At 36.4% G+C, this 14,155-nt stretch overlaps 1 protein-coding gene across 2 annotated transcripts; it reads right to left on the reverse strand.

Moving 5' to 3' along the window:
- Window positions 1–1,311: 1,311 nt before the first annotated feature.
- Window positions 1,312–8,768, reverse strand: LOC104907862 (hypothetical protein). Of its 2 annotated transcripts, XM_019252694.3 has the most exons (8): window positions 8,199–8,764; window positions 7,498–7,560; window positions 4,946–5,677; window positions 4,132–4,266; window positions 3,745–3,822; window positions 2,848–2,907; window positions 2,654–2,740; window positions 1,312–1,858 (listed from the first exon to the last, which is right to left on the reverse strand). In XM_019252694.3, the coding sequence occupies exons 1-8, from the start codon at window positions 8,601–8,603 to the stop codon at window positions 1,577–1,579; spliced, it is 1,842 nt and encodes a 613-aa protein (XP_019108239.1). In that variant the 5' UTR covers window positions 8,604–8,764; the 3' UTR covers window positions 1,312–1,576. The 2 variants fall into 2 exon arrangements, with proteins under 2 accessions (XP_019108239.1, XP_048501239.1); XM_048645282.2 differs by lacking the exons at window positions 1,312–1,858; window positions 2,654–2,740; window positions 2,848–2,907 and adding an exon at window positions 2,976–3,486 and having other exon boundaries at window positions 8,199–8,768.
- Between the last annotated feature and the right edge of the window lie 5,387 nt (window positions 8,769–14,155).

The following is a 14,155-nucleotide window of genomic DNA, read 5'->3' on the forward strand; positions in this document are numbered from 1 at the left end:
TTTAATGGCACGGTAATATAAAATGAGACAATTTAGAACCCAAAAAAAACAAAAAACAAAAGAAAAACGTAATTTTGTGATTGCGGAGTCGTTTTTTTTTTTTTGAAATAACGTAAGGAGAAACCTGTATCTTTGATATTTGGTAATCTACACCTATAAATACTACTACTATAATTCTGTTAATTGCCTCTGATAGTTTCCATGAATCACCAGCACATGGTAGAATCATTCCATGTGAATTGATGAAGATCAGATTAATTACTTCATGGCAATTTAAAGAATGCATTTCCCCCTTCTTTCAGTTAGATTATTATTCTATAATATATTCATTTAATTGAGCAGAGGAAAACGATCACTGCTGCTAATATCATATTGCTACGAAGATTGCAAATTCTTAGGTACTCCTAAGTGCATTTGGTATTATGTGCTCTCATACAAATTTTTTTTTACACGTAGCACGCTCATAAATTAATACTATACTCAAATGAGCAAAATATTTCGAAATAAAATTGAAAAAAAAAACCACCTAATTTTAGGTGTTTCTGGGAGCACATATAAAGACTTTGCTTGAAGATGGTGTTCTACATACATTCTCATACATTAAGTAGATGTTATGAGTGTAACTATAACTTTAAGTCTATTAGTGAATATAGAGATTATAAAAGGGGGGTGCATCTGAATCGTTTCTAAATAAGTGCAACACTTTTTGTTTTTACGTTTGCCAATGCATTATTTTAACCATTACTATCTTCAATTATCAATAAGTAAAAATTATTAAAAGTTTATATTAAAAAAATTCACATTCAGATGAATCTAACAAGATCCCACATGACTATGTTTTTCCTAAAATGTAAATCACCAAAGCTAATTAAAATTTAAACTGTAAATAGTAAATACTATGTAAATGTTGCACTTATTTAAAAACGGAGGAAACACTTGTTATATATAAGAGTCAAGAAATTCGTGTGCTAAGAATAATAGGCTAATCACCACATCTTCTTGTCCTATCTACCTACCCCTAGACAACAGAACAGTGGCAGACAAGAAGGGTAGTCAAAAGGTAAGAGCCCAGTAATGTGAACCCTTCCTCCCAAACCCCACACCAAAAAGAAAAGAGAGATAAAAGACATGGGACCATCTCTCATAATACCTAATGATAATTGATGGTCTAACCTTAGTAATTAAGGTGGCAAATGGCTATGACATACGGTTGAAAGCCAAAACAAATAAAGACTCGCATTATACACCACCTGCATAGATCAGCTCAATTTATGACCACATAATTGACATACGATTGGTTGAGAAGACATGTAAGTGATAAAACTACTCTATTTCTTTACACCATGGAATACTATCATAAATAAATTCAGGGATCATTGCTCCTACAACAGCAGAGGCTAACCCGTAATGATATTTTCTACTTTTTTTTTTTGAGCTAATGTGCCTACTACGGTCTCATATATATGTGGACCGTCTTCTAACCGAAACATCAAGGTATATTTATATATACAAGAAGCTCTACGTTGGCGATTCTATTTATAAATGGTTAAATCTAAACTAAAACTTCATCCAGCAGCTATTCAGGGTTTCTTGGAGACGTTATGCCGTCGGCCCTGGACTTGTTGAAAGGCTTCTGAGTCTCTAAAACTGGTGTGGAACTTTCCATGTTTTTCTTTACAGAATCTACCTTGTCTGTGTCACGGGGACTAAGCATCTTCTTTTTCTCTACATTTTCAAACTTTGCAGTGGCCCATGGTGCTGTACCAACACTGCTAACTGCGCTGGGACCATCTATCGTCAGCATAGCTGCCTCGTCTCTAGAAGCATACCATGTATTACCACACGCAACGCACTCCAACTGTAAGTTATCAAAGAACATTAGTAATGATCCAGATGATGCTAAATGTCAAAAAATGAATACTTCGTTGCCAAATCAAGGGTTAATCAGATAACATGGTTAAAAAAAGAGTCATCCCTAATAAAAGGCCATATTTTAAAAAAGAGGAAACTGAGTGTTCATATTATATAGCAATGTAAAATATCAGGAAGCTTAAGAAAAGTATCCTTCCTTTATATTTATGAGCAACTGTTCATTACACAAAATATTTTTTAAAAAAAACACACAAAAAAGGTGAAACATTTATTAGGATCATTAATCAGTTGATCATTTCCTTGAGGACTGCAAGTGAAATTGGTCATTTATCAGAGAAGGGAGTAGACGGTAAACAATTAGCTCATACCAACTGCTTAAAAGTGTGAGGTTCTGGTTCAACTTCAAAGAAAAGGGGAATATTCGACGCAACTGTCTAAGCCTCTAACTCAACAGCAAGTGTAGGCAATTAGACACCCAAATAATGTAGAAATATTAATTGCCCTTGCATCTGATGCTGAAAAGCAATGAAGAAAATAATTAAAGGCCATATAGATACTAATTGCTGATTCTGAAGGTGCATCATGTCAGAAACCATGAAAGTGGTTCCAAGCATCACAGATTTACATTCATGATAAAACCCACATCACATAATGTAAAACATTGAGAAAGTTAAAAAGGTAGGAGACCAAAATTTTCAATCACAAAAGCTAGAAAGCGTCCATCACGAAATTTCAAAACAAGTTCAGCGTAGTTTAATGATTGCGCAGATATCATACGGACCTGATAGCGATCACCATGACCTGCTTGTATGATATCTACAAGACCAACTTTCCTCACGTTGCACCTTTTGCAGAGAGCGTCTGTCATCTGCAATTTTAGAAGTGGCAACAATTTAACAAAGTAAAATAAGAGAAAAGAATGTGTGTTAGGGCTTAAACAACATTTAATTTATTATCAGCAGAATATGAATCAACCTGCATTCTCGCTGCCTCTTCGGGCTGATTTTTAGCTATTTCCTCTGCAGTTAAACCCTCCTGCATTGAGGAAGAGACACTCAGCATAGCAAGTCTAAAATGACATATAAATGGAAAAAGTAACCCCAAATTCAGGGTTATGTTATACGTTACTATATTTGAATTGACCATCGACTTATTAACTGGACGGAAGTGTCCCGAGAAGCAATAATGTTTACGGATGGTACTGCTCATTGTAATCATATTCTATCCTTGTTATGCTAAAAAAAAGTATAGGTATCTTTCTTTTAAAAAAAGCCATAAAGGTTAATTATCCCCTCTTCAGAAAGATGCATGAAGTCATACAACTTATCACTTGGTGATTGAGCTACATCTGACCATCCTATAATCTAAACTAGACAGGTGGAGAAAAGCTGAGAGATAATCCTGTGGGCTGTGAAATAAGAGACTAGGCAAGTGAGTGAAGAGGCCATATTCCAGCCTGTGAATCTACAGATTTACACATCTTATTGCCCTGATTTATAACCTTCAAAGTATATTAGCCTCGATCTCATCATAAAAGTTCATCCCGACCTTCCAGACAAATAAGGGACACGGCATCGTGGATTTTATCAATCCTTTCAGTGCAACTTGAACGCACTAGATATACCATCAAGAGAAAGGCAACGCACACAGGATCAGGAAAATGTTGATCAGTAGAAACAGTAAAGACTCCTATAAAGTATGCTTACATGCCTAGGGAAAGAGTTGTCTATTTATAAAAAATAAAAAAAAGGAATAACACTTGCTTATAAAAAAATTAAAACATTATAATAAGCCAATATCATGATCTACCCAAAACGATATTGAAGGGGCCAAATTGCATACATAATTACCCAGATAATCATTAACCAATACCTTTAATTCATTCGGTGTCATGTTCAGAATTTTTGAAGGTTCTAAATCTCCACTCAACAACCGCCGAGCTAGTTTACCCTGAGAACAAGACAAGAAAAAGATACTGTTAACTTTAAGCAGTATGGCGACCAGATTCCATCCCAAGAAAAGCAGATGGTCGCCGACCATTAACAGGGAGAAATTACTCCAATATACGGACATTCATAAAAGAAAATTACAGAACGATCTAGATCTCATCAAGAATCCACCAGAGCTCATAACCTACTGTTTCAAATATCAGGATTCATTCTGACTACTGAAAAGCTTGTGGGAACAAAGATGTGCAGGCAAAAAGTTAACACTAGAGGATTTTTTTTTTTTCATTTAAAGAGAGAAGATGACACTAACCTTGAGGTTATAATACAGCTGTCTCATTTTCTGGTTATACTTGCTAAAATCTGAATAAAATGCCTCATGGGAAGCCTTCTCCAAAGCAACAATGGCTGAAACAGCAGAATCTGGCCATGGAAGACTATTGTTACCCTGTAAATAGATTCATGAAAAATGTGTTACTATTGGTGATAAAATACGAGCCTAGCTCCCCTGTGAGCTACTCGAGCTTAGATCAATCAAAGCTTGGCTCGAATTCCAGCATGTCCCAAGGCATTGCAAGCACAGTTAATCTCGGCTCGAAATGCTTGCGAGCAATGTGAATATATGAATTAAACAGAATAAACAAGTAATAAATTTATGACCAATAATGTAGGACTTAACCCAGTGCTTATGAAAATCTCAAAACATTAGAAATATGAAAAATATAGCTTGAAAGAGAGTGATTGCTTGGTTGGAGCCTGCTACCTAGGCTTCACCTCAACTTAAAGTATGAGTTCAACCAAGCTTGAAAATTTTATGCACAACAAGCTCAATTTTTCCTAAATACGAGATCGAGCTTGTGACGGTGCAAGCGGGCCTGAGAATCCTGCCCTCCAGCTCAAAAGGACTGTAATCACCCTCTTAGTTGATAAGGGGTGCGCAAATCTCAAGAGTAGAACTACAGTAAAAAAACATAGGGACTATCTGAGAGAATTATTACATAGAATAAAGTTGTTCCCCCTCCTCCATCCTCTTCACCTCTCCTCTTCCACTAGAGTGCCCCCCTCCCCTCTATCAAAATGTAAATTTGGCTCAAGTAACCATGACAAGCTAGCAGAAATTGGCATACCTTCACACTTTCTTCTCGGTTATCCTTATCAAAATTAGAATTGTTGATGGTATTAGCTCCACTGATTCCTCTCTTTTCTCCCTGCACACTGTCAGTCGATGAACAGACAGGCTCAACTCCTTGGAGAAGCTTCTCCAGCCATTTATCTCGCTGTGTTTCCTTGGTTAGCGCCTTTGCTTCAGCCAAGATGATATAGTATTTGGATCCATTGTTAATACAGCTTCCCGGCGTCTCCATTCTAGGAGATCTTAGTGTCCCTTCATCCTCCCTTGAGACATCAAGCGGAGATATGTGTCGCTTTCTCAGCATTCGCTTGTTTCTTACCAGCTCCTCCAGCTGAACTGTAGGAGTATCCTCTGTCTCAATGTCAGGAAGATCTCCAAGACGGGATATTGTTTTCAGCACCAGAACATCAATCTCCTCCTGTTTACCATCCTCATAATCTTTATCTGTTAGCTTCCACAGCTTCTTCTCCACGGTGTCATACACCTTCTGCACGATGAAACCAGGGTGTTGTTTGCGGCTGGGCAGCTGCTTGTGCAATGGCACAAAGTGCACTACGCACTTGTGCATCACAGATTCTGCAGGAACATCATCACGGTGGAAACTATAGAAAAGCTCTCTTGTATCACCAGCTTGCCAGCTTCCACCACCTTTCCTGTCAGCTTCTTCAGGACGGTAGAACCACTGTCCGGTGACCATGATGGCCCCTTTTGTGGATTGAGCTATATCCTGCAACAAAACATGTTTGTAAAGAGGGGGATTTTAATCAAGCAAATGCACTTCACAGTTCATACAGAAGAAAACAAATCCCAGCATTTTATTATTAACATCTTTTTAAAAAAAAAATAAATTAACTGTAGATTACTTAGCAAGAAACTATAATATTAGGAAGGTAAAAGGTGAAGCCAACAAAACCAAGGGATTACAATATCACAGTGGACTTTAGGAGGTCAAGATGAGATCCTATGATCCAGATCATAAGACAGATTTTATCCCATTTTGTGACTCAAACTCTTCGAATGTTGAAAATCACTCAATTTAATAATGAATCAAGGTGCCATAGAAGTATAACAGGTCTAGGACATATGAAAGGACTCATAAGTCATAATAGGACGTAAGAAGGAGCAGGGAATCTCTAAGGATCATAAACTGAGAAACAATTAAAAAGGGTGCTTCTTTTTACCTAAATAAAAAGCTTCAAGGCTGATCAGGTCCACAAGTGTAAATATAAGGTAATTTCAAGGCTGCTAAGGTTCAACAAATTTAGGTAGATTCAGTTCAACAAAATGCAGATGAAGAGAACACACCCTAAGAACCCTAGGATATTCTCTCAGGATAATAACAAATTGTCAGAAAAGCATACCACATTGAGCACAGGCTTGGTGCTCAGCAAATGATAACGAAATTCAGTATCCAGACAAACAAGAGCAGATCTAGAAAACAATCCAGGGTCCTGACTTGTACCGAAACCATTGATGATTTGAAATGCATTCAACTCGAAAAAAATGCCCTTAGTGCGCAATCCTCTCCCTATAGCAGAGATGGGTCATAGTCATATACTGAATTCTACCAACACTATAAGCCCACCAGCATTAACTAGCCTTTGGAAGGACCCAAAACAGAATGTACAAAACCATACCCTTAATTAGTTAGCACTACAATTAGAGAAACTGATATAGCGAAAATCTAGATTTTGGGAAATGAAAATGAAATATGATCTTGCATCTCTGCTTGTGGTTCAAGAACTTATCACTCCGGGATATGGTTAAAATTTTGACATGTTTCCATCTTTCTCACCTCATACAACATGGAAACTAGCGCGCAAAGAATCACACCTAACAACAGAACAAGAAGCAAGGAACCAACAGTTCTAATAGTCTTTGACTAGTTAGGCATATAATTACATACATCTGGACCTCCACAGATTCTGCTACAGTTCAAATTATTCCCTTGCTGGACTATTGTTATAAACTGAATAAATAACAAGTGATTTTCAAGCCCAACTACAATATACTATGTATCTTAGAAAAGAGAAAAAGCATCATTCAGAACCAGAAATTCCTTTGGTCAGCACTTTCCAATTCACTAATTGGACAAGATAGCAGAATTAATGTCATGTAATAGACAATCTCATGCAACTGAAAATTGAGAAGCAACTAGGAACGTGTAAGGCAAGGAATCACTAGTATAAGACAGGTTTAACAGCCAAAGAATCACAAATTAAAGCAAAAAATTTGTTAATCTTGAGAGACATTGACACGACAAGCACACTAAGTCTACCCTTAACCCTCCCAAAACATAAAGAAACAGGAATGCATTTAATTACTAGAAGGTGGAGAGGAAGACAAAGTTCTAATTCTGCAAAAAGAGGGGATTTACATAACCAAAAAACGCCCACAACACTAGAAAAAGTAAGTCTATGATTCAATTCCACAAACTTATAGAAAGAGCTCTCTCCAAAAACTTCTCGATTCGTATGTAATAAGAGATTTATATAATTTCGCATCAGCAATATTAAACAACTAACTAATGCAAATATGGACGGTTACCTTTATAATTGCCACATAAGGCTTCTGACTCTTATCCTCCGGGGTCAATAGCACAGGATCCTCCTGCACACAATATTAATGATCTACATAAGGATGGGAATATATATTGAAGTTTAATTTCACTTCCCCTGGAATAAGGAGTGAGGAAGGCCCTTGACAATCTTCAGTAAGTTGGGACAAGAAAATCAGCATGGTTACGAGACTTACAACAAAGCATTTTATTGTTAGAACAAATTGAGACATACAAATTTGGAGACGTCCATCAATTCCACATAGAAAAGCTAGATCTAAACAAGATAACAAAATGAAGCAGAGACAGTGGCGACGAAAAGCCTCTAAAAAAAACTTCAAGCGATGCTTGCTTAGTGAAGCTAGCTAGTTAGAATTGCGGGAGACAACATAAAATAATTACTCGGCGTCTAAATCAGACACCTAGAATTGCCGCCATAGTTCCACTGTGTTTCTATAGACAGCAACACTTGGAAGCAGAATAGGATAAATGAAGAATCGACGCAGATCTATAAATTAGACTCCTAGAAAGTTAATAGGATCAAACAATTCAGAAAAGTGGTGTCAGTTAGTAAAAAATTCACAAAGAAACCTAAACCTAAACCTAAAAACCTGAAATTCAATACAATTATGCAATTGGCAGCAGAAATTCCACCTAGCGTACATCAACAAAAGGTAGAATGAAAACTTACAAGCACAAAACGATTACCATCAAACTCGAACTCTTTATAATGCTTCTTCTGACCTCTGCCTTTACCAGAAACCCTAATTACATCACCAATAGTCTTGGCATCCTCCTGAATAGACTCTTCTTCTTCATCATCATCTTCTTCTTCTTCCTCCTCCTCCTCCTCCTCTTCCTCTCGAATTCCGGCTTCCTCTGGTTCCTCTTCATCGTCATCTTCGTCGGGAATCTGGACCTTTTTACGGCGCTTTGGCGGCGGAGGGGGCGGTTCTCGGCGGCTGCTGGTGCGACTACCACGGCGGCGAGTGCGGCTATTGTGGCGGGGGAGGGTGGTGTTATCGTCGCTGCTCGAAGGCTTCGGAGCACCCTCATCGTCGCTTGTTGATACCTGCGCTAGCCTTCGTGTCACCATTTTCGAACACGGGAAGAGAGAGAGAGAAAGCGTCGAGCCGTGGACCGTGGTGTGTTCTGTATTCTAACTTCGAAGAAAAGGAAGAAGAGAGCGCGGTGCTTCTTATTTATGGAAAACGCCAGACCACTGGAGTGGCGGGGGAGGGTGGTGTTGTCGTCGCTGCTCGAAGACTTAGGTGTTGTTTGGTTGGAAGCTATTCCCCTTGGAAATAGAAATTCCTAGGAAATGCATTATGGGTGTTGTGTTTGGTTGGAGGGAAATGGGAGAAGCATAGGAAATACAAATTCCAAGGGAAATAGAATTTCCCATGAAACATGGGAAATCACTCACCAAGCCCCCCTTGGTGAGTAATTTCCTAGGAAATGCAATTTCCTATGGTGTCAACCAAACAATTTTGTCTAATTCCTAGGAAATTAACAAGGGAAATAATTTCCCATGAAATGTAAATTCCCATGGGAAATTACTTCCCATGTGAACCAAACGAGGCCTTAGAAGTTATAACTTCATAAAATATGTTTTGTCAATTTTGAAGAAGGACACCCTTTTTATTTAGGGTTTTTTGTCAGAAACAACCTTTTAAAAGTGTCATTTTGTCAAAAACAACCTTATAAAATTTTTTTTGTGAGAAACAACCTTTAAATGCGATTTTCTTGTCAGATCAGACCCATTGACCATTTTCCGGCATTGACTAGATTTTTCCGGCGAAGACTTTTTTCTTTTACCCTCTTCCCTCTCTTTTTCCCTCCAATTTCTTCCTCTCAACCCCAACCCCACCCCAACCTCCAGCCTCACCCCATTCTCCATCCTCCATCCTCCATCCTCCCCCCATTCTCCATCCTCCATCCTCCATCCTCACCCTCTCGCCTTCTCCTTCGCACAAGAAGCCACCACATCGGCAGTGGCCGGAAGCCTAGGGAAGAGTCCCTATTTCAAACCTAAAGAAACCATTCTCTCTCTCCTCTCTTTCAAATGTCATCCCCCATTTGAATCTCTTGTGAACTTGCCATTTCATCTCTTTTCTCTCATTTCACCATGGTTGCACAAAAGAATTAGCTTGTTGCCATTAACTAGTAAGAAACCATGGCCCTCCAATGTTTCTAACCTAAGAAAATCCCCCCTCCCCCCACAAGCTTGTTGCCATTAACAATAAGAGTGGAGACAGAAAACAGAGGCGACAAATTTGGGAGAGAAGGAAAGAGGATGAGCAGCAATAGCGGTGTTCAGTGGCACTGTTCAGCGAGGTGGAGGAGAGAGAAGAAGAAGGCGAGAGAGATGATGCGTGAGAGAATGAGGGGTCAATGAAGGAAGTGAAAGAGAGGAGAGATAATGGTTTGCAATAAGAAATTGGAGGGAAAAAGATAGTGAAGGGGGTAAAAAAAAAAGTCTTCGCCGGAAAATCAAGTCTTGGCCGGAAAAAATCAAGTCAATGCCGGAAAATGGTCGAAGGATCTGATTTGACAAGAAAATCCCATTTAAAGGTTGTTTGTCACAAAAAAAATTTTATAAGGTTGTTTCTGACAAAATGGCACTTTTAAAAGGTCGTTTCTGACAAAAAACTCTTTTATTTATATTGGACTTAGGAGTTAGGACCCTTTTTATACCAAGTAAGTGTTGGCCTAGTGGTGAATGGGACTGGCTTTGGTAGGACGGACTCGTGTTCGAATCCCCGCAACATCCTTGGGAGAGGAATGGAACCTAACCACCCCGAACTTGGCCTCGATCCGGATGTAGCCCGAAGGGTGAACCGGGTGCAAACACAAAAAAAAAAAAAAAAGGACCCTTTTTATTAGATTACAAACCTTATAATTGATTTCTCCAAAAACAAAAACAAAAAGGTTACAATTTAATTCTTTCTTATTTTAAGGATTTTTGGAGTAGCTTCGTCTTTCTAGGTCAATCTAATAACACCATATTAATCATAATTCAATTTCTTATTTTCTAAAGAGTTTATTAGTCTACCAAAATATTTATAGTTCTCTCAAAAATATTATGTCCAAATCTATTAATGGTTAACATTAATGTATCTTCAATTATGCTTTATTGATACACAAACACACACATATATATATATATATATGAGATTTCTCTATTTTTTTGCATGTTTCTCTTCTCCTTTATGGCAAAATCGAGTTTAGTATTATGTTTATAATAATTGCTATGTTGGTTGAGATCCAATAAGGTTTAGTTGATTTCACAAAATACCAACCCCAACAATTACAAAGTGTATTGTGGTGGCTTTCACTTTTAAGAAATATGTGAGGAGTGAGGTTAAGAAAAAGAGAACGTATTGTGTCGGACTCGTCCGACCATAATTTTGATCGGACGACTTTCAGGTGGTTCCAATTTTTTTTCAGGTAGTCTTCATTTTTTTTCAGGTGGTTCCAATTTTTTTTCAGGTAGTCTTCATTTTGTTTTCAGTTAGTCTTCTTTGTTTTTCAGTTGGTTTTTGTGCTTCAGTTAAACTTACTTGGGTTTCAGTTGGTCTTTATTTTTTCAGGTAGTCTACATTTTTCTTCAGGTAGTCTTCATTTTGTTTCAGTTAGTCCATTATTTTTTCAGTTGGCCCATTATTTCTTTCAGTTGGTCCAACTGAAAGAAAAGAAAGTCCAACTGAAAGAAAAGAAAGTCCAACTGAAAGAAAAGAAAGTCGAACTGAAAGAAAAGAAAGTCGAACTGAAAGAAAAGAAAGTCTAACTGAAAGAAAATAAAGTCCAACTGAAAGAAAATAAAGTCTAACTGAAAGAAAATAAAGTCCAACTGAAAGAAAATAAAGTCCTCCTCTCCGGGTTCACCATAAACTCCGCCCTCTGCCGTCAAACCCACCTCGTCGTTCCTGCTGGTTAGCTTCTCCTTTCTTGCTGATGTGACGTGTGAGGTTGCCGGCATCTGATTATGTTACTTAGATGTTCGTTCTGATCATTTTATTCAAGTGGCTTAATGTTTTCTGGAACACTCACCTTTTTTGTTTCATGGAAACTATCTGATGCAAATTCTCACCTGAATGAAGATATGATGTACATTCTTTGAACTTGAAAAACTTCTGCAATTTTGCCGAGGAAACTAACTCACAGTATAAGTTGTTCAAACGATTTCGTATGTGATGTAGAGTGGAAACAATTTGGATATTTGTAATAGATGTCAAGATTGTCGGGTCAGTGTAGATGTAAAAAGATATCGGCTGATTGAGGGAGGATGGTGCTTGGTCCCGCCGTCCGACGAAACCTATTGGGTCAGACAGTCTGACCCAATAGTTTCACTAAGAAATATTACTCATGACAAATTTTAAGTTTTAGAGTTATGTCTAATGCATGTTATTAGTTTATTTGATTGCAAAATTTGTGATTGCATTTTACATTTATGTTTTACTTATCTAAATCAATAGAAAACTCGTGTAATAGTAGGCTTCAAAAGTTGATATCTCGTTAATATTTTCCGTCATAAATTGAATATATCCTCTTTTAGGCATTGTTATAATCATAGGCATGCATTATTATAATCTTATTGACCATATATGTTGAAATTTGCTCAAATTGAATATGAAATACTAATAAATCGAGCACAAGCTAATACATTTTTTACTTCCATAATAAGAAAAACAAAGCGGATTTAGAACAATGGCGGCCTAATATTGCCCTTTTCATACTCTCATTTCTCCTTTACATGAAATATATATAAGTATGTGATATTACTCAGACTCAGGTACTCATGTCGTATAATTCCCCCGTAAATTTATGAATTTTATAAATATAAGTTAATGTATAGATATTTATATCTAAATATAATTTAGTATTCAAAAGATTTATCACTTTAAAAGGTTGACTATTTGAAAGTCAAATAAATTATTTTAATGATTTAAAGAAGTTAAAATATTTTGTTTAGCCATGCTTTGAAAAATATTTGAAATACTTTTTGGATTGAAAAAGGATTATGAGTGGGATTTAGGAACCCAAATACTATTTAGATTTGACTCATAGTTGGGTATGGGAATCCAAACACTAATTTTATTCATCATTAAACTTTATTTGAGTTCAATCACCTTTCTCTCAACCCATTTCTCTCAACCCAAAAGGAAACATATATAAACCCATAATAAATTTCGTATTTTCCCACACAATTATTTTTTCTCTCCTATTTCCTCCAAATTTCCGGGCCCTTAATTATTTCTTTTTCTGCACGTTATCCCTCCTCGACAACCGCACCCTGCTCCCCTTGCCAGCTGTCGCTAACACTGGTTGCTAGCCACCGTCGGCCCTCGCCGGTGTGTTGTCTCCTTCTTCTCTTTCTTGTCTTGGTTACTTTTCTTTCTCCTCAATTTTTTTATATTTAAAGTTTATGTTTTAAAGATTTGTTTTTAGTTTGATTATGTTTAAAAGTTTTAGTTTGATGATGTAAGTATGAATCTAAAATTATATAATTTATGTATTGAAGAAATAAAAATTCAGTTTTATTTATGATGTTTCTTTATTCTCACCGTGTGAAGTCCCAATAAGTTCATATTTCTTGTTATTCAATTCAATTCTGTGCTAATTTTTAATTTTTGATGGCCAGTCGATTTTATTAGCCCTTGTCATATCACCGTGTTTTCACAAATTTATTATTTTTGTATAAAATTTGATGAAGCCCATTTTTATGTACAACTTTTGTTGAATACTTGATGAAACATCTTCATTACTTTGAAGGTTTTAGCTTAGTATATCTAATAGTAATTTGAATGTGTTGATTTATTAGACAAAACTCTAGTGAATTGATTGCATTGGGTTTGAGATATAATATAACCAAGTTTAAGTAAGAGAAATCGCATTAAATTAGTAATTTTTGTAGGATCAATTATTTTTTGGATAAAATGGATTTTGTTGGTGATTTTTGTAAAAGTTTAAAACTTGATAGTTGATATGCAGTAGAACCCACACTTTTGATAGATAGATTTGGGATCGACTGAACTAACATTTTTATGGATGAAATGAACAATTTATGACACTATTCCTGTTCAGAGGAAACTCATATTCAATCCTCAAATAAGCCAATTCAAATGTTTCTTTAGTGCTTTTTGTGCATTGAAAAATTGATAATATAGTGGTATAACTAGAAATTTTAGCACGAGGTTCAACCGTTTAAGTATGAACCGTATTAATTTTGTGTTTTCAATCAATATTTCATGTTAAAATAATATTAATATTAAAAATATCCATATAGTGATATTTTTCTTACCAATAGAATTAAGATAGGAAAAAGGTCTACATTAATAATTTAATATTTGCTTTTTCACCATATATTCTTGAATATTCTTTTACTCCCCATATACATTATACCCTTAATGTTTTTCATAATTATGACCATAGTACCTCCTAAGTCCTAAGTATGCCATATAATCCAATCATCCTAGATGACTCATGGATGTCATATCCATCAATCCGTTTGTTGCTTCCTCTCTTCCACATCAACACTTTTATTTTTACTCACAACAATTCGTCAACTAATAATACCACCATCTTAAAACTCCAAGTTTATATCTGAATGTTTTTGTGTGTGTGTGTGGAGAATAGTGATATACA

Source organism: Beta vulgaris, chromosome 5, assembly GCF_026745355.1.
Source record: "Beta vulgaris subsp. vulgaris cultivar EL10 chromosome 5, EL10.2, whole genome shotgun sequence".
Classification (NCBI taxonomy): domain Eukaryota; kingdom Viridiplantae; phylum Streptophyta; class Magnoliopsida; order Caryophyllales; family Amaranthaceae; genus Beta; species Beta vulgaris.